Source organism: Elephantulus edwardii, unplaced genomic scaffold, assembly GCF_000299155.1.
Source record: "Elephantulus edwardii isolate Elephantulus edwardi_28Jun2011 unplaced genomic scaffold, EleEdw1.0 scaffold00001, whole genome shotgun sequence".
NCBI classification, from domain to species: domain Eukaryota; kingdom Metazoa; phylum Chordata; class Mammalia; order Macroscelidea; family Macroscelididae; genus Elephantulus; species Elephantulus edwardii.
In genome coordinates this window covers 191,007-215,026 of record NW_006399751.1, presented here as the reverse complement: position 1 = coordinate 215,026, position 24,020 = coordinate 191,007, and the positions used below count along the sequence as shown (strand labels likewise).

Sequence of the window (24,020 nt, the reverse complement as noted above, 5' to 3'; positions counted from 1 at the left end):
AGAGAGAATAGTGCAACAATGAATGAGTGGAAGCCCAAAATCTCTGTAAATGTTTATGAAAATTAATAAAATATAATTATAGAAAAAAAAAAAGATTACCATGTGACTCTAAATTTCTCCCAAAATGATTTTTTTGGGCAAAGTCCCGACAGTGTTTATTAGAAGACAAATGGAAATGTAAGAGACATTGTAATCAGATAAAAGTAATGAGGCCTTAGCGTTGGTTCATTTGGACAGCTTCAAGGGAAAACCTCTGAGTTGACAGATGATAGTTTCCATTGTTCAATCTAGTTCTCGCATTAAATAAAGAATCAAGAAGCAACAGAGATAAAGTAGATGAGTGTCTGCTGGGGGCAGGGGTGAGGGGACGAGGGGGACAGTGAAGAAGCAGGAGTGATCCCTAAGGAAGGTGGGGTATCTTTTCAGGGTAATGAAAACGTTTTAAAATTCACTATGATGATGAAGGCACAACTCTGAATATACGACGAGCTACTGAATTTCACCTTGTAAATAAGTTAGTTGGATTGGTGAGCCAATTCCACTGACCACTTCCAGGAAGTCCACTGCGATTCCCTGAAACCTTGCAGGACAGAGGAGAACTGCCCTGTAGGGTTTGCAAGGCTGTAAGCAGATTTTCCTGCGGAACAGTGGGTGGTTTGGAACCACCGACCTTTTAATTAGCAGTCTAGCAGCTGAGATACCTAACGATTAAAGACTCCCTGGCATATAAATTACATCTCAATGTAATTTTTTGTGTTGGGGTGTTTTGGGGTTTTTTCTTTTTTTTTCCAGAAGAAAACCCGCAAATTTATTTATACTTTAAATTGTAAACACAACATTTTTGTCTTGAATTTGATACTTCCAAGGTCTCTTAATCAAATGAAGCAGCAACAGGCAGGGGAGCAAACTCAAGCCCATCCAGACGATTTTATCGAGAACACCATCCAGAAAGAGACTGATTTGGTCTTGTCTGTGATTAACCTCTCCACACTTTGGTATCACTACATGCCGCTGGGGTTTACTATTGGGGCCTGAAGGAACATTCTCCATTTTTCCTCATCACTAGAAGTCCATTGATAGTTTTTCCGAATACCACATGGCAGCCAAGCACACTCAGCGGCAGCCGTTTGTACTGAGATCACTGTTTGCCATGGGAAGCAGACCTGGAGCCGGGTGTCTAAGTTTAAAATTTTCACCTGCAGACGACGCTCGGTAAATACTGGAACTCTAGTACCATCTCCATTAACGAAATCTCCGGCCTGGATCATGAAATCCTTTATGACCCTGTGGAAGGTGCTCCCTTTGGATCCTAACCGGAAATCCATCTTTTCTGAATTCTCCGGTACACAACTGTCTGAAGTTCTCAGCTGTTTTAGGCACAACATCTGCAAAAAGCTCAGGCACAACATCTGCAAAAAGCTCACGCAGCCAACTTCCTGGCCGCCAATGCTGACATCAAAGAACATCACAGGGTCGGAAGGGCTTGAATTTGCCACCGCTAAAGCTGTGACCCGGAAACAGAAGGCACATCTCAATGGTTTAAAAAAATCAAACCAAACCAAACCACACACACACACACACAGCATCAGCTTTAAAAACAACAGATCTCCATCTAAAGGAACATTCTGGCAAACCTTTTATTAACTGATGTGTTTTTAAAATTAAGGAGAAAAGTGATTGAGGGTTCAAATGGCAAAGATACAGACACCCAGGGGTTTGGAAAGCTGTTCTAAGCCCTGTATGTAGACAAAGGGAAAGCCAGAACTTCATCAAAAGGGATGAAAATACCTGAACAAGATCCTTCCTCCCGACCAGCAAGGCAGAAGCAGCATTCTTCTGACATGTTTCCTGAATGTCATTCACATTTAATCTGGGGAGAAGGAGAAAAAGCATCGTTCTAGTCTAGCTTCTCAAGTCAATTATTCCTGCTTTACCAAACAGCCTCTTTTTCTGTCACCCAACATGTGCTGGTCCTAAGCTGGTTTTCTATTTGACGAGGAGAAAAGCTTAGCTGTTGATGACGTGATGCTGGGGCTCCAGGCTTGGAGAAGGTAAAATTGCTCGCCCCTGTGAAGTCTGGAGAAGAGGGCATTCTTGAGTACTAATTTTCTCAGCAGTTTTTCTGAGGTGTTCCCAAGACTTGAGGATTGAATAAAAACAGATTTCAATGCATGCAGGCCTGACTAGGCTACAAAATTAATTCTTTTCATTATGTGTTTAAATATAGGAAGATGAAAGAAACCACAGATACCCTCACCCACCTTACCAATTCCTTTCACCCCACATCAATCTGCTTGCATCTGTTTCACACACTGGGGGTGTGGGAGGTAGAAACCCAAGAAGGGCCCCCAAAATCCTGGCCCTTGGCATGACACCTCAAATAATCTCCTCCCTCGGATGTGTAGACAGGGCCAGGATATGATGGTATAACTTACTGAAGCAATTAAGTTAATAACTAGCTGATTATGAGTTTATCAAAAGGGAGATTATTATCTTGGTGGACATAACCCAGGCAGGTGAGCCTTTGGGAAGTATCAGTGAGACATTCTCATGATGGCCTTCAAGAAGATGAAATTCTTCAAAGTTGGGTAGCTGCAAGGGACTTGATTTCTACCAGCAAAATGAATGAACGTATGAGAGAAAACTGAGCATCAGTACACACACACACACACACACACTCACTCACTCACTCTCCAATGCCATGATTTCAGCCTGGCGAGATTCCTGAGCAAGAACCCAACTACCCCTTGCCCCACAGAAACTGTGGATACTAAATGGATGTTATTTTAAGCCACTAAAGTTACAGCAGTTTGCTTCACAGCAATAAAAAAGGAATGTAAAAATAGATCTAAATTATAATAACAACAATAAACATACTCAGCTTGTCCAAAAGCTGCTTTTGAAGAGAGGCTTCCGTATTTCGGATGGAAGAAGGTCTGCCTGCCAATCACTACCAAGCTGGAAGTATCAGCACCCTTGGTGACCAGAACTTACATGTACAATTCGCCCAACGATTTGTGCACAGGAAGGAGGCAGGCGATGTCCTGGATGATGACTTTTCCTGCAGCCTTGATGGGCCGATTGCCGGAGTCCGACCCCTCGCGCTTGCTTTTCCATCTCCTTGATTTCTGGGGGAGATGACAGGATGTCACTAGTGGGGACTTGAAGGAATGGAAATCTACAGCTGCAGAGCACATCATATTTGGGTCATTGGTAATTTGCAGAGACTTTGCATTACATCATGCCCACAATTACATGAATCAGCATCTGTTGGAAATAAAAGGATGACAAAGGGAATTGAGCTCTGAGGCCAAATCCTAACAGGACAGAAGCACCCAGTGCAGTGCTGTGGACATTCTGCAGGTGCTCGGAAATAGATACCAGGAAGCGAGAATGAAAGGAGCCAAAAGAGAAAGAACAGCAGCTCAATTAAGTTAGTAAAGACCACAAGAAATGTGGGAGAAGAGCAACTTTCAAGGTCGGGCTCGGCACTAGGGTCAAAATTCTTGATTGATGCCAATCGAGCCTTTTGCGTCTCAGGCAGTTTCAAGAGGACCTGGGACCCGGTTGAAAGTTTAACTTGGGCATAAACACAGGTTCTGGAAAGGACAACTTCACTGCCCAAACAGAAATGAGCCTATTTCCCCCTAGACTTTGTTTCTGAAAGTGACCATTTCAGAATGTCAAAAAGATGTGAGCAGAGAGGCTCCGCATGGCCACAGAAGACAGCTGTCCCCTTGTCCTCTGAGCCTGAACTACAGACGGCTCCAGAGGAACCCTGTGTGTGAAATGCAAATGACAGAGAAGGAGGATTAGACTGCAGCCCTAACGGTGTCTGCCAGGGGGTAACATCCTATCTTAGTTCACTGCCTCCTTAAGTTTCTTTGAAAGGGGAGCCCACAGAAGTGAGTCATCTCAGGAGGGACGTGGACACATTCACTAGTAATGTAGCCAAAAGGAGCTGGTGAGAGGGCCTGGAATTCACAGCCAGCGATCCGTGCTGCCACCGTGGCCTGGCTCCACACGCTCCAGGCCAACCTACTGTATTTGCTGTGACTCTACTCTTGTCATGCTCTCCAGTCTCACCTCTGCGTTCTGTCCAAAGGCCTTCTGCGTTACACCATTCTCACTAGGTTATGAGGGCACCATGGAAAGGGGTGCGTGGACAGGGCTGTGTAAGCTGGGAAGTGGACCTTTAAAACATGCTCATTATGAGGAATGTATGTGGATGTTTGCGTTTTTAGATGAGATTACACTCGACTAAATTCCTTTTCTACAAGTGATTTCCATACAGTCCGTTCTGGAACTAGTCATGGTCTGAATCCAGATCTTTCTGACCACTGATGTCCCACTGAGGCCTGCTAACCGCACCTTCCTGTAGGATTGTCAAGAGTTACTGAACCAGCCTTAACTCTGGAAAGCTGGACCTTGCTCCTGGCTGGTGGAGGCTGAGCTGAAACGTCAGGGCCTCGTTTGTCACGGTTTGTAAATATGTGTGCTGCATTATCGGTTTGGAACTGGGACTTACGTGATCTTCAGCAGCGTTTCAGGCACCACTCAACTGTTAACACACACACACACACACACACACCCGTTCTACAGTACAAGAGGGCACGGGATCTGCCACGCGGGGTAGCCCTGCAGTTTTCTGTCTGCCCTGGTTATTTTTTTTTTTAAGAACTTTTGTGCAGACTCTCCTTCCAGTCCCAAGCATACTGCTGCCACAGGGGCCAGTGAGGGCTGGACAAGTTACAGATCAGACAGTCTGTCAGAAGGGGCTGAAGCCAGGCAGTATCAACTGATACAAGACACAGACAGTCACACACGTGCCCTGAATGTATTATCTAGCAGTGATGTCTTCTAGGGAGGGCGATACAGGGTCCCTCCAGCCAGCTGTGATGGTGCACAAGATGTGGTCCACCAGAGGAGGGGAGGGATACAGTCTGGACATTCACTTCACTGTGATTCTCATCAGAGTTTCCAAGGGTTTGGGAGACTCCAGGCCACTAACTCCCACAGCACATTTAATTGGACATCTCAAATGAGATTTAAGGGATTGGATTTTTTTTTCTTAAATGAAAGGCTAAAAAGATTCCACCTGGAAGGGAAATCACAGCTTGTTCAAAAGCTGGAATGTAATCTCTCTGCTTGGTCTTTGAGCTGACTGGCTCTGGCTCCTTGAAAAGAGGAGAGGAGAAGCAGCCCTGCTGAATTACGCAGCCGAAATAATGGGAGGCCGCGTGAGAGGTGGGCTACACTAGCTTCCATGCTGACTACGACAGTTTCCTGCTTTTAATAAAAAGCTATTAATAATTCTATTAGGCCCATGTGCCCAAAGTGGCTCATCTGCAAACAGAATAATCTATCTGAAAAGTTCCAAACGACCCAAGTCCAAGGCTACAAAATGTACAGGATGTAATGACGTGTCTGCTGTTGAAATGACAGCAACTCTTGCTCTGTAAGAAAGCAGGCCTCACGACAGCTCAGTGACAGGGGCACTGTCCCCACATCCCAAATGAGGATGTCAGGTGTGCCCAAGGTCATGGGAGTCGGGATTTGAACACACACCCGTCAGCTTTGCAAAGCCTTGCTCTGAACATGTGATTTTGACTTAAATGGGGGGGGGCACCATATCCAGACTAAGCTGCCTATTAATATGTAGGTGGCGTGGTCTATGTTTAAATCCATCTCTGCCTCTGAGATTAGCATTTGATTCCAGTGGTGCCTACCCAAACCATCCTTTTAAAACCAACCACTTTAAAAGTCACGTCCTTTGCAGGCACTGACTGCAAGCTGCTGGAGGAGTCTGCAGAAGCTCCTCACGGCCTGCAGCACCCCACCCCAGCACACAACTGCACCCCACAGTCACTCCAGCCGCTGCGTTCCAGACTCAGCAGTCTGCATTCGCACTGCGGGGCCTCCTGTCTGCATCTCTCAGGACTGGACATACTCAAACCTAAGCAAGCTCAGGGTCCTAGGACATCTTCCTCCAGCTGCAATCTGAAGTTAGAGCGATCAACAGGAGCTGTCGACAGACACGTCAGTGGCCATGTGAAGACAGCAGGCTTTAGGAACCTGCGCAATTATCCTTCCGCGCAGAATGGGAGTCAGAGCCTGTGTTTCCTGGCTTTCTGGTCCACAACTTGAGCTATCAGGTCCCTAAGTGTTTCTCTGTATGATCTACACTGCATGCATGCTTCACGGAACCTCACTAAACTGCCATTGGGCCTGTACCAGAAGGACATTCCCCAAAATAGGCTCACTCTAATGATAACAGCCACCAGGAATCAAGGTATGGAAGCAATTTCAGGTCAGCACTATTCATTATCTTAACCCTACAAGAGATAGATGTGCAATGTTGTCAAGGTTTTTAAGGCATTGTAACAGTGCTTCTTTTCCTTTTTAAAATTTGTGGATTATTGGGGTTTTTTTAAAATAAGAAATACTGCCCACAAGATCACAGGATGGCTCTAATCTAGTGGTGGACTATTTCTGGGCATCCATGTACAACAAGGCTGGTCTCAAAGATCTGAAGTCAGAGGTCAGCTGAGGTCTTAGGACCTTGCTGCTTCCTAACAAATAGACGGCACAAATTTTCAGTGTTTTTTCTAGGATTCTGTCAAGAAAATGTTTATATTCCACTTGCACCTCACCTAGACTGCCTCCTTCCTGAATGTCATTTCTACGCAACAGCCGGGTGACAGCATGCAGGCTCTCCTATGGGCTCGTAGGGTCTGGGGAGCAGTGATGGAGCAGGCTAAGGGTTAGCATTACAGGTCAGCAAGGTGCCCAGGACAAAAATCTCCCTCCACCCACCGCATAGTTCCAGGCTCCCCGTGATCACACCTACAACCAAACAGCTGGGAGACAAGGACTCTACATTCCTCTGAGGTCTTTTCAAAGCCCCTTCCCCACAGAATTCATGAGAAGGGACAGAGGGAAGAGAGACAAAGCAAGACAGACAAGTTATTATGGGATGAGCGCCGGGATGCCCCTTGGAACAGATCAAGTAGGTGTTCACGGAATTACGGGGAAGAGGAGAATGAAGGAGGGAAGGCGTGGAGCAGGGAGGAGGGGAGGCAGAGGTGCAAACAGCACTGAATGACAACAACAGCCAGCTTGCCACTGTACCACCAGTGTTACTGCCACAACCGGAGGCAACACAGATGCCAATAAATGGGTTAAATGTAAAACCAGCCCAAGAATAAGCCACCAACTGCTTCGCAGCAACCAGTCAATGATGCATAATCAGCAGAGTGGACAACGAGTCAAAATGAGTTCCTACTGAAAGGGCAGTGGGGGCAGGGACTTCTGGAAATCCGGTGGGGAGCCAGCAGCCGGCTGCCTGGGACAGGCCCTCTGAGGGGCAGCAGTGGTACTCGCAAATGGGGCTCCTGATTTGACCTGCTTCTGGCATGAAGGGTTCCAGGACTGACCCCTTGAATATGTCTTACACTTAATGAATTTATACCAGAGCTTCAAGGCCTGCCTTCCACAGTCTGAGGTCCCCTTGTGCACATGGAGTCATGAAGGGGGTGACAGAGGAAGACAGAAGAGGGCAGACGGCCAGCAGAGGTGAGTAGGAAGAAAAGAAATGAGAGAAATGTCCATAAACAAAGGTTTTCCTAGCAGTGCAAAATATAAAGGGGTGGGGGAGCTTATTCCAGAAAATTTTCAAAGGATTAAAAACTAGCTTCTATGTCATGCCAGTGTGGTAGGTGGGCACAGCCCTCTCTGAACTAGATCAAGAATATAGAAATTGAACAGTGACAACTCCCCCCCCCCGTGTGTCCCTCTGCAGTCCCTCGTGCAAAAGTGGGCTCTTCTTTTGGAAGTTTATGAGATGAAATCAGCTGAGTGGCAGGCTTATAGACAGGGTTTCCCCCAGGAAACCCAGGATTAAGCCTTATCTTCAAAGAAGTCCATTCACCATCTTTGCACCCCCAGTATTCATTCCCCTGTTTGAACAAGGAGGCAGTTGTTGGCATCTGATCCCCCAGCAGTAAAAAATTTGCATTGGCTGGTCCTGAAAAGTCAGCCAGCCTGTCACACCTCAGGTTCCTCAAAGCCAGACAGGTGGCATTTTATTCTTGGGCCTTTGGGGAAAGACAGGATTAGTTAAGGAGAGCATTTGCACAGCGCACAGTACCGGGAAGTCGTTAATTGCTTGTATGGACCAACGTCGCCGGGCAGAGCGAGGAGACATCTGTGCGTGAAAACGTTACACCCAGGAGGAGGGAAGAAAAACACCGAGAAAATTAAAAGGGAAAAATATAGAATAAAATGAAAGCTTCCCACACATCTGATGCCCTAAAAGGTGCAGTATTATACTCCAAAAGCTGGGATTGGAATGACAGGAAAATCTCACCTCTTTCCCAGCCCAGCCCACTCCACACGCAGCCTTGGCTTCATGGGACTCACAGCCGCGCCGCTCTGCCGAGGGCCCACCACCAACGGTGGAGCTCTAGGTCCTAACTAGGGCTAACATCTCAGTGCAGGAGGGGAGACAGAGGCAGAAAAGTCTGCTCTTTCTCCCCTTGAACAGGTGACAAGGTGAGAGGACATTTGTGTTTCTAAAAAGGAGGTAGCGCTTCTAACAGACTTGACCTCCAGTGGTTTTGGGTGTGAGGTCGGGAGGATGATGGGACACCAGGGGACTGCAATACTCTGTCCAGAGCAGAACTCAATCCAGAACAGGGGAGTGAGAGTCCTGGAGAAATGAAGAGGATGGAGGGAGGAGGCTAAAACTGGGCAGTTACCCCTTTGAGGGCACTCCAGCCTCCAACATGAGCCTTGGAGTATGTAACAAGGGCTACGGGGATCTGAAACGATCCTGTTAATATTTAACAAGGGCTACGAGGATCTGAAACGATCCTGTTAACCTTAAGACTGCTCCACTTATTTACATGGGAGCTATTTTAGGGAGATTAACTGAAGCAAATGTGTGAGGGTGCAAATCTGTTTAAACGTGTTTCTAGGGCAATGTTTAATGTTTCTTATGAGTTCTGGGCTTTTGGAATTACTCTATGAGTAACAGTATTTCAGATTTACCAGCAACTCATAGCTGATCCTACAACCAAAAGCAATGCTAGCATCTCTCCCAGTGGTTTCTAACTGCCAATAAAGTTGCTAGGATTTTCAAGGTCTCATGCCTGTGTTTTAGGTTTGGAATTTTTTTATTTTTATTTTTTTTAATTTCTAAGAGCAAACCTTGAAATTCATCTGGAGAACACGGGACTGAATGTAGCCCTACGGGCTAAGCAGAGCAGCTTAAAAACACACAGAACAACAAAAGAAATAAATCGGATTTGCTGGATTACTCCCCACATGGCTCTATATTTTGAATAATCTCAAAAATACTCTGTAATTCCTTTATTGCTATACTTTAATGCAGCTATATCCTAGTCCTTTATTTTCATTTAAAGCTCTCAGGAGTAGAGATTGAAAAAAGGAATAAGGAAAATGTAAAAGAAACATTTTACTGAGAAGGAAATTTAGTAAACTAACTTCTAGGGGGGAAAAAGCACAAGTGATGTGGACACATGAAGCCAGAGAACTGGAAAAACAGGAAGCGCTCCTGGGGAGACGAAACTCTACCAGCCTCCAAGAAGACTGTCTACACAGCAAGGTGGCCTGAGGAAGACTCACAGCTGTATTTCATTTCTTTCATCTCCCTTCTTGCCTATATAAATGGGATGGATCTGAACAAGCATCAAGGAGAGAGATTTCAAATCATCATGAAAGAATTGACATACTCATTTTACCTTCTTAACCTACTAGGCTAGGCCACCTGAAACATTCAAGTTGGAAATGGGCAAAGATCAACAATTTCATACGACTTCATTTAACAACTCTTTCATGTCATCCACTACAATAAGTTCTCCCAAGAACTCTGATGTTCCAGTCACGTTCTATTCTTGACCTGCAATTCATTAAACTCTACACTCAGTTACCTATGAACTCTTCTGTATGCAGGTTATATATCAAAAAGTGTCACAGAAAATCATCATTAAAAAAGTATCCTCCATGCAATCCCGAAGGCGTATGGTTTGAATCCACCAGATGCTCTGCTGGAGAAGGAGGGGCAATCTCCTCATGTGCCAGTCGTTCAGATTCGACAGCACACAACAGCAAGCAAAAAAACCCAAAAAGTATCCCCCAATTTTGAAGTAAAATTTAAAGATTCCATAATGAGTGATATTAGGGAGCTGTAATCACAGAGCCCCTCTCCCCTTTCTGTGGATAAACAGCCCACAAGGGTCCGGCCCAAACAGAATTATCAAGCTCCTTCCTCCTACCAAATCCTACTGCTCTGGTAGCACAGTGGTTAAATTCCTGCTGGCTACTTACGGAAAGGTCAGTGGTTCAAACCCACAAGCCACTCCAGGGAGAGAGATGAGGCAGTGAAGACTTCCGGCCCAGACTTCCAGCCTCGGAAACCGGATGAGGCAACTCCACTCTGTCCTAACAGGTCACTGGATCAGAATTAACTTGACAGCAACAGGTAGAGGCCATGCCATCAAAACCAAGACAACAGCTTTCTGGTCCATAGTAAGAGAAGTCTCATCTTGGAACTCGAGTTATTTTAACTAAAGATGGCCTTTCCATACTGCTGCAAGGTCTGAATTGCTGGTCAACCTCCTCAACCCAATGTGGACCCACGCACAGGCAGCACACAGCGAACTGAAGGGAAATACAGAACTATCTCTGACTAAACTGAGCTCCTCCGCGTGGCTCTGACATGAAAGAAAATCCCCTCACTGATTCAACCATGAGTCTAACTATTGTGGCAACAGAATTCCTTCATTTCAAGTAATTTATCACATTTTCTATTTAGTTGTCTGTGGGCTTGAGAAAAAAATAAGAAAATTTTTTTAACAAAAAGGAAAAAGCACTAGAAAGGGTTAATATAAAGGACTAGGGGGTTGAAAGGAGCTCTAATCCAGGGGGTTGTGACAGCCAGAACCAACCCTCCGCTGTCTAGTGGATTCCGACTCACAGAGACCACAACATAGCCTGAAGGAAGTCGCACGCGGTGTCTCTCTGGCAGTCTGAATCATCAGACACTCCACCAAAGATAGATGGGCAATCTCCTCCTGTGCGATTTCCAGCCTCGGAAAGCCAAGGGAGGGTCAGCTATGAGTTGGTTTCAACTCAATGCTCATGAGCGAGTGAATGAGGACAGAGAGTAGGACTGCCCCTCAGGGTTGCCAAGACTGGGAATCTTCAGGGAAGCTGACTGCCACGTCCCTCTCCCAAGGAGCAGCTGGTGGGTTTGAAGCACTGATCTACTGATTAGCAGTCAACTAGTGCAGTACCAGGGTCCTACTGCCCATCGCACATAAAACAAAGGGAGATCGTAAAAAGTTGCATAGACAGGCAACAAACAAAAACCATTTCTGCCAATCAACTGAAGAGTTTCCCAACACTGGCTCTGTCCCTCACATCAGCTCCTGCCACTTGCCTCAAGTGCTATGGCCCTGGGACAAAACAACACAGGGCCAGCGGCTAACTGTCTCCAAGGGAGACACTGGCCAACCATGCAATTGAACACACATCAAATGTGCTGCTCGAAATTAGTTTATTTTTTTAATCATTTGACATCTTGTCAAGTGATCTGAATTGCACACAAGCCTTCACTTCACGCTTAGTGGGAGACAATCAGAGAGAATTCCTAAGGACTGAGTCTGCACCAGAGCTCAGTGGTAAATGTTTGCTTAAAACATCATGTCAGATAAAAGCCCATTTAAAACAAACTTTCAAACTGACAACACAAGAGGATCTCTCCTGCTTTGCCAACATCCTCCGTGTTGCTGTCACCAAAGGCTTCAGATGACTACAGCTTAAATTTTTTAGGGAAAATGAGTGCCTTAAGAACCCAGGAACATAAAGAGAAATTCAGGAGGTTTATGTATAAACTAGTCCAGTCCATCCAGATGGATACTATGTGCAAAAAACCCAATCCCTCTGTCAAACCAATTCCAATTACGGTCATCCTACGGACAGCGCAGGACTGCCCATGGGTTGCAAGGCTGTAAATGGTCATGGAAGCGGATTCCACTTCTGTCTCCCGCAGAGCTTCTGGTGGGTTTATCCAGCAGACCTTCTGATCAGCATCCTACCACTTTAATCACTGTTTCAATACAGCCCTTGCATTAAGGGCAGACTTGGAAATACAAAATTTTCAATCAAATTTAATATTCCTCACAGCTGTAAAGTACTACACATAACAAGATCCCAAGCCTTCTGAAGCACCCCTAATTTGTTGACAAACATCAGAATACTAAGAAAGATCTCAAGCTAAATTATTCCACTTGAAATAATGAGAATCAGCTCAATGAACAGTGATTATAAAGACAGGATTAAACACAAAGTGGGGAATATGGATTTAAGACTAATTTCTCACAACTGACAGTGGTGGAACCAAGCCCTGGTCTTTCTTAAGCTAATTTTGAAAATCAAAGACTAGGGGTTACTAATTTAGCTGCTATGCCTGGCAGGCAGGGAGACATAGAAGACTCCCCGGGAAGTCCTAAAAACCAAAGGCCAGGACTGCACGCTGCTCACCCGTTCCTTGTAGTAGAAGGAGCTGATGGAGACCTGCTCTTTCTCGCTGCGGGTGGGGCTCCCGCCATACAAACGGAGATTCCCAGGGGCCTCGGTTCGGATCTTCATCGGCGCAATCAGGCCAGTGTGATAAGCCGACAAGGCTGAGAGAGATCTGCAATTGAAAATGCAAGACCAAAAAAAATTTTTTAAAAAGCAAATACTGTTTTGTTACATGTAAGTTCAAGTCTGAAAGATTACAAGTGAGATTTTTTTTTTATCTAATAGAAAGATTTTACAAAAATCTGTTTATGAAAAGTATCATCCTAATCTGTAATCTACCCATAGTTGTTTAAGAGACTTAAATAAAGACAATTGGTCTAGGGAAAAAAAATAAGGGAAAAAAGAAAATGTAAGACCATTTACACTATTTTCCCCTCTTTCGAGATTTCTCAGCAGTGCTGTTCTTAGTCCTCGTTGAAACCAAAGGATGTGGAGGAAAAACAAAGAAATAAAAACTCAGGGAACTAAGCAAAACTAACAAACTGCAAAATGCTTTATCTGCAAAAGGTATAATTAATCATATATGAAGAAAATAAAAAAGACTCTATAAATGACTAGAATAAGTGAATGTGGTCACAAGGCCAATCTGCATAAATCTACGATATTTCTATAGAGTATAAACAAATTAAAAATAAGCATTCTATAGATTTCACTCAGCATCAAAAATATCAATTATTTAGGAATAAATTTATCAGAGAAAGTGCTGAAAATGTAAAATATTATTGAGAGAAATAAAAGAAAATCCAAAACAATGGAGAGACATATCACATCAATGGAGCTACAAGAGTCCATGGTATTTCAATGTGAATTTTCTCCTAATAGATCAATAGATTTACACAAACCCACTAAAATCCCAGCACTCTTTTGTAGAGGAAACAATAAACCAATTTCACATTGTTAGGGGTCTGTAAAAGAACTAGAACAGTCAGTTTGGTTGTTTTTGGTTTTCAATCTAAGGTACACCTGTTCCAATAATGGTATTTCGAACTGTTTCCTATTTATCAGAAAGTTGGATACACTTGAATAATAAAACTGTAGAAATTAAGGAAATAAACTGATTTCAAGAATACAATACAGCCTATTAAGGGTGTGGTCTGGCAGATGGATAAAGGAGAGAGTGTAGAAATAGACCTACAAATACAAGGCCAATTAATTTTCAGCACATGTGTCAATGCCAAGTCAATGAGGAAATGAGATTTTTTTCCCCCCATAAATGCTGTTGGAACAACTGTGCTGTTCAATATCTACAGAAAAACAAAACACTTTGGCCCGTCCCTTATATCAAACATAAAATTTTATTCAAAATGACTCATAGGTCATTTAAATCAGTTATTTAAAATTGTACAACTTTTAGAAGAAAACATAGAATATCTTCATGACCTTGGGGTAGGCAAAAATACTTGACTCAGGACACAAAAGCATTAACCATAAAATTTTTTAAAAACTGTTAATTGGGCATATCAAAATTAAAAACTGCTATTCATCAAACAGATGAACTGGGAATGTCAAGGACAGAGCACTCATAACGTGCCAGGAAGTATGCTAAGTGCTTTACTTATTTAATCTTCATTAAACTAAAGAGATGGGTACTAAGAAGTGGATACTGTTATCATCCCACTTTATTCCTGAAGGCACACAATTCACAGAATTTGCCCACCAAGGTCAAGCAAATAAAACTGGTACATCCAAGATTCTAATCCAAATGTTCTGGCTTCAAAGTTCTTATTCACTATGCTAGAAGGACTCTTTAAAAAACCCTCACAGAAAAAAAAAACCCTCACAAAACCCCCAAAACAAAAGCCTATTAAATTGTTAAAAGCACTGCAATCCCAGAGGTAGATGGTTCAAATCTACCAGGTGCTCTGCTGGAGAAGGAGGGGCAATCTCCTCCTGTACCAGTCAGATCTGATTTGACGGTACACACACACACACACGCAAAATTGTTAATAGTGGCTCTCCTGGGACATGGAAAAGGAATGAACAGGCAGTCGGCTCTGGCTCCGTGCTATTTTCAGTCTCTGAAACTTCACTGGAGGGTAAGATCTGAATCGCTTCAAACTCAACGACAATGAGTTGGGTTTGTTGACTTACTTAAATGGTTTTTGGTAACATTAAAAGTGACTCCTTAATTACGAGACTCTGATTATTCTTTTCATCCTTTTTTCAGTTTTATTTAATGTTCAAATAATGCTTTACCAATAAAGAAAGCACATTAAAACAGAAATTTGTTCTGACAACAGCTTTTATCAAGTTATTCCTTCTAATGGTTGGGTAGTAATCTAACAGCAAAAATCTCAGCTGCATTTTTTTTTAACATAACTCAGTTTTATTTCTCAGCTGCATTTTTATCATTCTCAAATAGATCTTAAAACTGGAGTTTACTGGGGAAAGAAACCACCTGAGTGCAAGCTCTGGCTGTTCCCAGACGTCTGCTCAAATCTGGCCAAACGAAGACGGATTCCTTCTCCACCTCAGACTCACCTAGGAGTGGGTTCTGTCGGCGAAACTGCTCGGTGCATGGTCATCGGCCTTGTGAAATATACCAGATAGCCTGAGAAAGGAGCCGTTACACACATGTCAGTGTCAGTGAGCTGGAAACCCGAATTCTAAGGCAGCACTGGCCAAGCTTTGTCTATCTTCATACACCCAGGGATAAGATGTATTTCCATAAGCTACTCATGATCTCAGGAATTCTGATAATGGGTTAACAACAGACTGCCCAGGAGACATATGGGGATGCTTGTGGTCTAGGTGAAGACCTCTCGGAGGCTTCACGTCTCCTTGCTAGAGCATCTGCTCAGAAACTCAGATCCAAACTCATTAGAATAAAAAGAATTAAGTTTGAAATCTTGTCGAAGAGTCTTATGATCTGACCAGGTTATCAATTTAGGATCAGACAATAAACACAATTTCAAAAGTCTTTTTTGAGTTGTCAGAAAATAAGAATTCTCTAGTAGAAATAAATACAGATAGAGAACAAAGGGTCTTGTTAGCTGCCTGCTTTCACACATGTATGCGTTCTCTCTCTATAAATCTATAAAGAGCCAAAAATAGACCAACCTGCTCCACAGAACCTGGCCCCAGAAGTCCTGGGAAAGGGGATGTTGGCATCCTGGTATGACCCGTAGGCAGTGGTCACGCGAGCAAACGTGGGTAAGGGTGGTGTGACCGAGTTCGGGAGTGCGAAGGGGTTGCTGGAGGCGCTGTCTTCTTGGTTCTAAAATTTAAAAATCAACAAACTGAAGAAAAGCGAGAAAATTTCACTACCACTAAAGCCAAATTACAAAACAAAGACACATACTAGAAAACCAGGCAATCCAAGATTTTAGGGAGGAAGGAAAGCAATGGAGAAAAGCCTATGTGTGTACAACGTTCCTCTCACCACGAAAGACTCCAGGCAGGAGACGAGCTGACGCAGGCACGGCTCCAAACAACTCTGGTTGCGCTTCACTTTTTGCAGGGAGGTGTCTTTCAGGATCTGAAAAAGGGACAGAGCACAGTCAAGGCGGCGGCAGATGGCCTCTGACTTGCCTTTATCCTGCAAAGCAGTCAGAAGCAACGAAGATGTGACAAGCCTGGAGTATGGCTGAGGCTTCGGCTTCTAGAACTCTACAGAGGCTCAGAGAGGATTCTTTCCTGATCCCTCAAGAAAACCCTTTCCTTAGGCAAGGCAAACACATGCTGGCTTCAGAAGAAGGTGCTTCTAGTCACAGGATGACCAGGCTTCATTTCTGGTCAATTATGGCCCTTTCGTTTTCCTGACCCCAGACCCCATGAAAACTGCTGAATAATATTAAGCCAGTGGGAGAAGATTTCACTTTAGTGGAAATGACAATGGGTCATCGTTTGGTATCCTCTAAGGGTATAAGTCTTAACCTTTCAAGGAACATACCATATATATGTGAATTGGCAGACATATATCGAAGAAAAGCATACATAAATTAGACCTGTAGTCTCTGATACAGGGTCGATGCCCACATGGGGCTACGGAGACTTAGCACCTGAAATGTGGTTAGTCCAAATAGAGGTGCTGTAAGTGTAAAAGCCACACTGAATGTTGAAGACTTGGTACCGAAAAAACCCTCAAAAACCATGGGGGCTGTGTGTGTGCATAAAACACCTCAGTTTAGTTTTTATATCAGTTACATATGATATAATACTTTGGATGCAAAAAAAAACAACAAACTCCTCCAAACCACGTTATTTCCCTTTCTGACTCATGCCGATTTCCAAACCTCTGGCAGGTCTCCAAGGCTCTAATTCTCTACAGACAGGCCTCCTAAGGAGCGACTGGTGAATATGAACTGCAGACCTTGCAACAGCAGCCTGACACTTCTGGCGTGCACTATGTCATCAGGGCTCCAACGCTGTGAGCGTACAGGGTTAGAGAAAACGTCCTGACAGGAGCTCTGGGGACAAAGCCCTCAGGGTGCTGAGCGGCTAACCAAAATATTCTTACAGTTTATTTACCTGCTGAACCCTCTACCATCTGGATTCCGACTCGGTGCAACTCTGCAGAACAAGGTAGATGTGGCCCAGTGTTCCTAAAGCTATTACTCTCGAGGGAGCCGACTGCCTGCCACGTCTTTCACCCACAGAGTGACTGGGGGGAGGGTTTCAAACTGCCAACCACTCCATAAGCAGTCAAGTGCTTAATCACTGTGCCACTAGCAATCCTCTTTTGCTTGTTTTGTTTTTCATTTATCTGCTACCTTTTGGGGTCTTTTTATTTAAAAAAAATGTTGTTGTTATGTGCCGTTGAGTCACTTGCTACTCATTGCGACCCTATGTACAACAGCCCTAAACTCCGCTCTGTCCTGTGCCAATAGCACCAGCTCCGATACACCCATTCTAATTGCCCCAGTCACTGAATCAATCCACCTCATAGAGGGCCTTCCCCTCTGGCACGGTCTCTCCACCCTAACAAGCATGATGTCCCTCTCTAAGGACCGGTCTCTCCTCACTACATGTCCAAAGTATGTTAGAAGGAGCCTCAGAATCCTTGCCTCCAAGGAGACACCCAGTTTAACCCTCTCCAGGATGTATCTGTTTGTTTACCTAGCAGTCCATGGTATTCTCAATACTCTTCTCCAGCACCACAGCTCAAAGGCATCAATTCTCCTTCTGTCCTCCTTAGTCATTGTCCAGCTCTCTGATGCATAACAAGTGACAGCAAAGACCATGGCCAGTATCAGATGCACCTTAAGTCTCCAGAGAGACACCACTGCTCTTCAGTACTTTGGAGAGGTCCCTAACAGCAGACTTTCCCATGGCAATGCGCCTTTTAATTTCCTAGCTACTGGTGCCAAGAGTGTTGACTGTGGAGCCAACCAAACTAAAGCTATGAACAATCTCAAGTTCTTCACCATCCATCTTGATGCTGTCAATTGGCCCCGTGGTGAGAATCTTTGTCTTCTTGACACTGAGCCTCAATCCACATTGGAGGTTGCAGTCCTTGACCCTCTGCAGCAAGCGCTTCAGGTCCTCCTCACTTTCCAGAAGCAGGGTTGTGTCATCTGCATATCACAGACTGCTAACAGATCTTCCACCAATCTTGACCCCACATTCATCCTCATAGAGACCAGCCTCCCGGATAATCTGTTCTGCATACAGGTTGAAAAGGTATGGAGACAGGACACATCCCTGGTACACGCCCTTCCCAATTTTGACCCATGCAGTGTTCCCTTGCTCTGTTCTGACGACTGCCTCCTGGTCCAAGTATAGGTTTCTCATTAGCACGATCAAGTGTTCTGGGATTCCCATTCTTCTCAGAGTCAGCCACAGTTTGTTATGATCCCCACAGTCAAACGCCCCTTTGCATAATCAATGAAACACAGATAGACATTCCTCTGGTATTCCCTGCTTTCAGCCAAGATCCATCTAACATTAGCTACAATATCCCTAGTACCACCACCCCTTCTAAACCCAGCCTGGAAAAAATGTAGTTAATAAAAAGTATGCCGTTAAAAAAAAAAGGTTTGCAGTTATATGTGGCCTGTGTGCCGTTTCTACGGAAGAGCATGGAATCAGATCTTTACAGATACCACCTAGTCCTATCATTTTATTGTTGCTGCTGCTGGTGATGTGTGCTGTTGAGTCGGAACAGACTGAGAGCTGGCCCTCCAGCAGGTTTTCAGAGGCAGTTAATCACACACGCGGGACTGCCCATCCTTCTCCTGCATCATTATACAGGGGGGAAAAAGACCTTTTTGCATGTCCAGATGAGGCAGTGAAGTACGCAGATTCCAAGTACAAAATGTCAAATACTACACAACCTGATGAGAATTTCAGAGAGCTCTAAAACACTTGAAAAATGCCTTAGTTACATATGCTAACCCAACAAGATGGACTAACCAACCACGTACAAGGAAACCAGACACAAGGTGAGTCACATCCAGGCTCAGCATCTCACAGGGATTCTGTAAGAAACATCAGTTCAACTGAAGACAGGGTGTCAGCATCAAGCTTTCTGGCCTTTTTATGGAGATTCTACTCGCTTAGCTTTGAGTGACCTGACAAATCAGCTTTCTGGATCTGTAGGGTTGAAGATCAAGGGCAAGGCTGCAATGCCTCGCACTGACGTGCCACTTGCCCACATGACCTTCCTTCCCGGTCAGACGGCCTCACTGCAGAACATCGTCTCCACTCATTGAGTGGATTTTAAAAAAAGAGAATAACCTTACCGTTTTTGTCAGCACTCTGGGTGTCAGAGCACTCTGTGCCTATGCTTCTGTCCTCTGGTTGCTTCGAGCCAATTCTGACACACACGTGTGTCAGAGGAGAGCTCTGCCCCACAGCCTCTTCAGGAGCTGATATTTTGGAAGTCAGTAATCACCAGGTTTGGGTAGGATTTTTTCAGGGTTTTCTGAGGGGACCAAGGCCTTGGTTAGCAGCAAGGCATGTTAAATGCAAATGCAGGGCTGTTAACCTGGAATCAAAAGGAGTCTTTTTCATGAGGTTTTCAAACCTTCTGACAAGCATCTCAAGAGGGTTATTTCCTAGAGAAGCATTCAGGAGCTCTGGTGGCCTAGTGCCAAGAAACTGTAATCCTGAAGGAGTGTGGTTTGAATCCACCAGATGCTCTGCTAGAGAAGGAGAGGCAATCTCCTCCTGTGCCAAGAGGATCCCATTTGACAGCACACAACAACACAAAATAAATTTAAAAGAAGAAGAAGAAGAAGTGTTCATAGTTTTCACAAGACATTCAAAAGGTGTCTAAGACCCAAGACAATCTAAGAACCACCACTCTGCTCTTTTCTTCACAGTGAATACAGATGCTGGGGTTACACCAACAGTGAAATACGCCAGCAGATAACAGCTTCCCAGGGCCACCTGTCAGTTTACGCTCAACCCTCACTGCTCCACTCAGACACTCAGAAGTGTGAGCAGAGGTGTTCTCTCACAGCGTCCAAAGCCTCACCTTGAGCAGCTTCGCCTTCATCGTGGACGTGATGGTGGTGGGGTTAATAAACTGGAAGGAAGGGGCAGCGTTGTTCGGGTACTGCGCCGGGAACTTCACCAGCATCTTGACACGATGGTTGCTGCAGTGCACGGACACCGTGCAGCTCCTGTCGGCTGCATCCATCTGCAAGACGCAGAGCAAATGCACTGAAGTCAGCCAGCAAAAGCTGTGTGTCCCTGGTGCAAAGGGAGAGAGTATGCTACCTTCACAAATAACGGGCCCACGTAAATAACGCGCCCACAAGCGTAACAGGTAAAAATGCGGAAAGTGAAGTGGTGAAATGGTTCTGGAAGAATGCACGCATTATTTGTGTAAAAGTACAGCATACACAGAAAGGCTAACGAATACGTAAAATCTGGACGATGATTCCTTTTCAAAACGGAAGTTTTATTTTAGCACCTATTTAATAAGGTCAAATTATACTGGCTTTAAGACTGTAACGTTGGAACTACAATCCCAGAGGCGCACGGTTCGAATCCACCAGATGCTCTGCCGGGTAAGGAGGGACAATCTCCTCCTGTACCAGTCAGATCTGATCTGACGGTACACGCACACAAAAATAATAAAATAAAAATTAAAAAAAAGAAAAAACAAACAAAAAAGACTGTAACATGTGAAAATGGTTGATTTGGTATATAAATATATATATATTTATTCTCAAAAACAAAACAAAAATTTTTTTTGTATTTTGACTTTAAGCAGTTTGATTCCAAACCTACAAGGTAAGAGTAAAAATTTATTTTGAGATGAAAAACTAAGGCAGAAAGAAGTTAAATATGTTGACTCATGTTGAAAAGTTCTCCTGGGCTGAGATGGGAAGTAGATAATGAAGAGAGGAAGAAACGGTGCGCCTGCCAATGGTCCAGGGAGTCTACTGGGACGACGACAATTTTCTGCAATTAGACACTAATGATGGCTGCACAACTCTGTGAATATATGAAAACTCAGTGAGTCGTACACTTAAAAAGGATGAACCTTCTGGCATGTGAATTATACTTCACTGTTAAAATGTCCCCCTAGGGAAAGGAATCAAGAACTTCTCTTTAAACGATACTGTTAGAGTCTCAACTGGGACCAAGAGAGTATAAACTGAGTTAATACAAAAAAATCAATTCATCAAGAAGTCTATTATCTCTTTTGATTTCCTGTGCAGCCTGAAGTTAGCTGAGGAGGAGTGAGAAGAGCCCCACATGTGGCAAATCTGGAACTTGGATTCAAATATTGTCTTTACCACAAAATAACCACTGCCCGTGGACAAGCCTCTTCAATTGCTGGTGTCTCAGTCTCCTTATCTGTAAAAAAGATACTTACTGCAAGGAGGTGTTTTGTTGTTGGGGTTTTTTAAATTTTTCACGTGTACTGTCAAATTGGATCTGACTGATACAGGAGGAGATTGTCCCTCCTTCGCCAGCAGAGCATCTGGTGGGTGCATTCAAACTGCATACATCTGGGATTGCAGTGAAGTTTCTTGCCACTAGGCCACCAGAGCTCCCTTGCAAAGAGGTGTTTTGAAGAGACTAAACGAGATCATATGTAATGGTATCTCTATCTTCGGTAAACGGAATCTGGGCAAAAGGAAAACCAAGTTCCTGGAGAGATACTCAAGTCTCTGCAGCAAACAACTTAGTTGTCTGTCCAAAGGGGGGAAAGAGCAAATCTCTCCAGGAGCTAAGCTCACAAGGCTATTCAGCCACCCGCCAAACCCAACTCAAACCCAAACTGAGTTCCACTAAGTGGACTGTGACTCTCAGGACTCCTGCAGGACAGTGCAGAAGTGCCCCAGAGGATGTTCAAGGCTTTAAATCTTTACAGAAGTACACTTCAACCCTGTGGAGCAGCTGACAGATTTGAACCATCAACCTTTCAGTTAGCAGCCAAGTTGCTTAGCCACTTCACCAGCAGGGCTAACATTTGGTAACTTGCTTACAGTAAATCTAAATCACAGAGGTAGCAGACAGCTCACAAGGGAAGACAGCGAAGGGACATGGGTTCTAAACTCAGCCCTGCCATTAACTGCACTGATGAGACGGCCCAGAGCTAAGTCCTTCCAAGTCTAAGGCTCCGGACACAGTGCAACAGGTGCCGGAGCGTCTAAGGGGAAGCTGAGGCACACGAGTATCAGTTTATCCTCTACCTCAACTGATGAGGAGAGAATGGGTTAAGAAAGGAAAAGCGTGCCTTTGTAAAACACCTGGATCTTCAGAAACTCTAGGAGACAAGAAGCAGAGATTTCTCTCTCAGAGAAACACAGCTATGTGCCACCTCAAACTTCAGCTGAACTAGCCCCCTCTCCCAGCATGCAGGGTCTGGGCACCTCCACGTTGACGTTCCGGATCTGCACGTTGATCAGGGAGAACTCCTGCTGCAGAGTCTGAGGCAGCCCCAGCTGATCGGACTTCCTCTCCTCCAAGAGCGTGCTCGGGGGATCTTCTTTTGAGGCTGAAAAGGGAAAGAAGGGCAATTGTTGGAAAATATATTTTTTTAAATGAGTCAGAGAGTAGCAGCTCCCAGTTGTCTGAATTTTCCTGTCTTTATGGAACCTCTAAGTTGATTTAAATATTTATGGAGAAACCTAGAGCCCCTGAAGATGTTCCAGGTGGAAGGGCTCATCCCACCAGCCATCAAGACTGAATTTAAACCTCTCTGGACTCTCCACCACGTGGACTGACACAGAGACTGCTGCAATGGGCTCGAATGTGTCAGAAATGATGCAGCGACACATACAGGATGGGGCTCAGACCGCTGTTTAGAGGGTCACTAGGAGTCGTACTTAACTAGACAGCACCTAACAACAACAAAAACTGTAATAATAATGGTCTTGAATTTACAAAGTCTTCACCCAGAGTTCTTTTCAAATTAAGATAAAAAGAAGTAGGACTTTCTAAAGCCAAATGTTCTTTTAAATTCTAATTGCAGGCGACCTCTGGTGGCCTAGTGGCAGGAAGCTGCACTGCAATCCCAGAGGTGCACAGTTCAAATACACCAAATGTTCTGCTGGAGGAGAACAACCTCCTCCTGCACCAGTCAGATCTGATTTGACGATACACACACAAAAAATAATTTAAAAAATTTAAAAAAAATTTTAATTGCATAGGTTTTCCTTCAAATTGAGTTTTGTCTTTAAAGAGTTTATAGTATTTCTTTAAAGGTTCTAAGATCCTCGTTTTTTTCTCTATGTACAATTACCTTGTAAGCGTCTCCTCTTTGAGTTTGGTATCCACCCCTCAGTCCTCTCTACTATGGCTCCCCCGACGCAATTACCCAAGAAGTCTAGGCTTCTGATCTTGCCTCAGTTGTTACCTCATCTATGAAATGCTCAGAGCAGCACCTCCCCGAAAGTCCCAGGCAGACAATTTACCTTCTTCCTCCCCGTGGCTTGAGCTGTGCTGGTGATCAGTCTCTTGAGTGTGAAGAGTCTTCTCCGGTTCCGGCAGGAGAGAGATGCTCTCGATGAACTCATCTACGCCATCCAATATGTCATTGGCGCACAGCTGAAACAGAGCACAAAAGACTGCATCTGTGGGTGGCAGTGGCAATGACTTTTCTATTTGGTTTAAGAGTCCTGACTTCGACATGGGACTCACAAAGGCGAGAGATGTGTCAGCCAAGAACTAGTACCAATCAAAACAGGTTTACTCATGACCACCTCCCTCTGGTTAAATGCACGGGATACTATACTCTATCCTGTACACTGTGCATCAACACCGTATTTCATGCAGGCTTCAAGAAAAACCCTTTTTTCTCCCTTTTCAGCAGGAAGTAGCTAAGAGAATACACCATCCCCTTTTCCTTATGAATCAGGGTGAAGTCTCTCTCACGGAGGAGTGATAGGGAATGGCAAAGGACACACTGACAAAGGAGATCAATCAGAACTGGCTTTGACAAGCACTGTGGCAATTGGACAATTAAAACAGACATTCGGGGAGGGGGGAAGAAGAACGAACTAGGG

General features: G+C 44.4%; 1 protein-coding gene and 1 pseudogene across 1 annotated transcript in view; both read right to left on the bottom strand.

Annotated features, from left to right (window-relative positions):
* WDR59 (WD repeat domain 59) overlaps positions 1-24,020 on the bottom strand; it is an 83,472-nt gene that overhangs the window by 13,368 nt on the left and 46,084 nt on the right. The window contains exons 12-21 of the mRNA XM_006878860.1: positions 23,430-23,562; positions 22,386-22,510; positions 20,030-20,194; positions 15,992-16,087; positions 15,670-15,826; positions 15,091-15,160; positions 12,568-12,721; positions 8,150-8,206; positions 2,995-3,128; positions 1,789-1,870 (exon numbers count right to left, since the gene is read on the bottom strand). Of these exons, the coding sequence (XP_006878922.1) occupies positions 1,789-1,870; positions 2,995-3,128; positions 8,150-8,206; positions 12,568-12,721; positions 15,091-15,160; positions 15,670-15,826; positions 15,992-16,087; positions 20,030-20,194; positions 22,386-22,510; positions 23,430-23,562 (1,173 nt within the window). The remainder of the gene's footprint in view (positions 1-1,788; positions 1,871-2,994; positions 3,129-8,149; positions 8,207-12,567; positions 12,722-15,090; positions 15,161-15,669; positions 15,827-15,991; positions 16,088-20,029; positions 20,195-22,385; positions 22,511-23,429; positions 23,563-24,020) is intronic.
* LOC102858113 lies at positions 312-1,612 on the bottom strand (annotated as a pseudogene).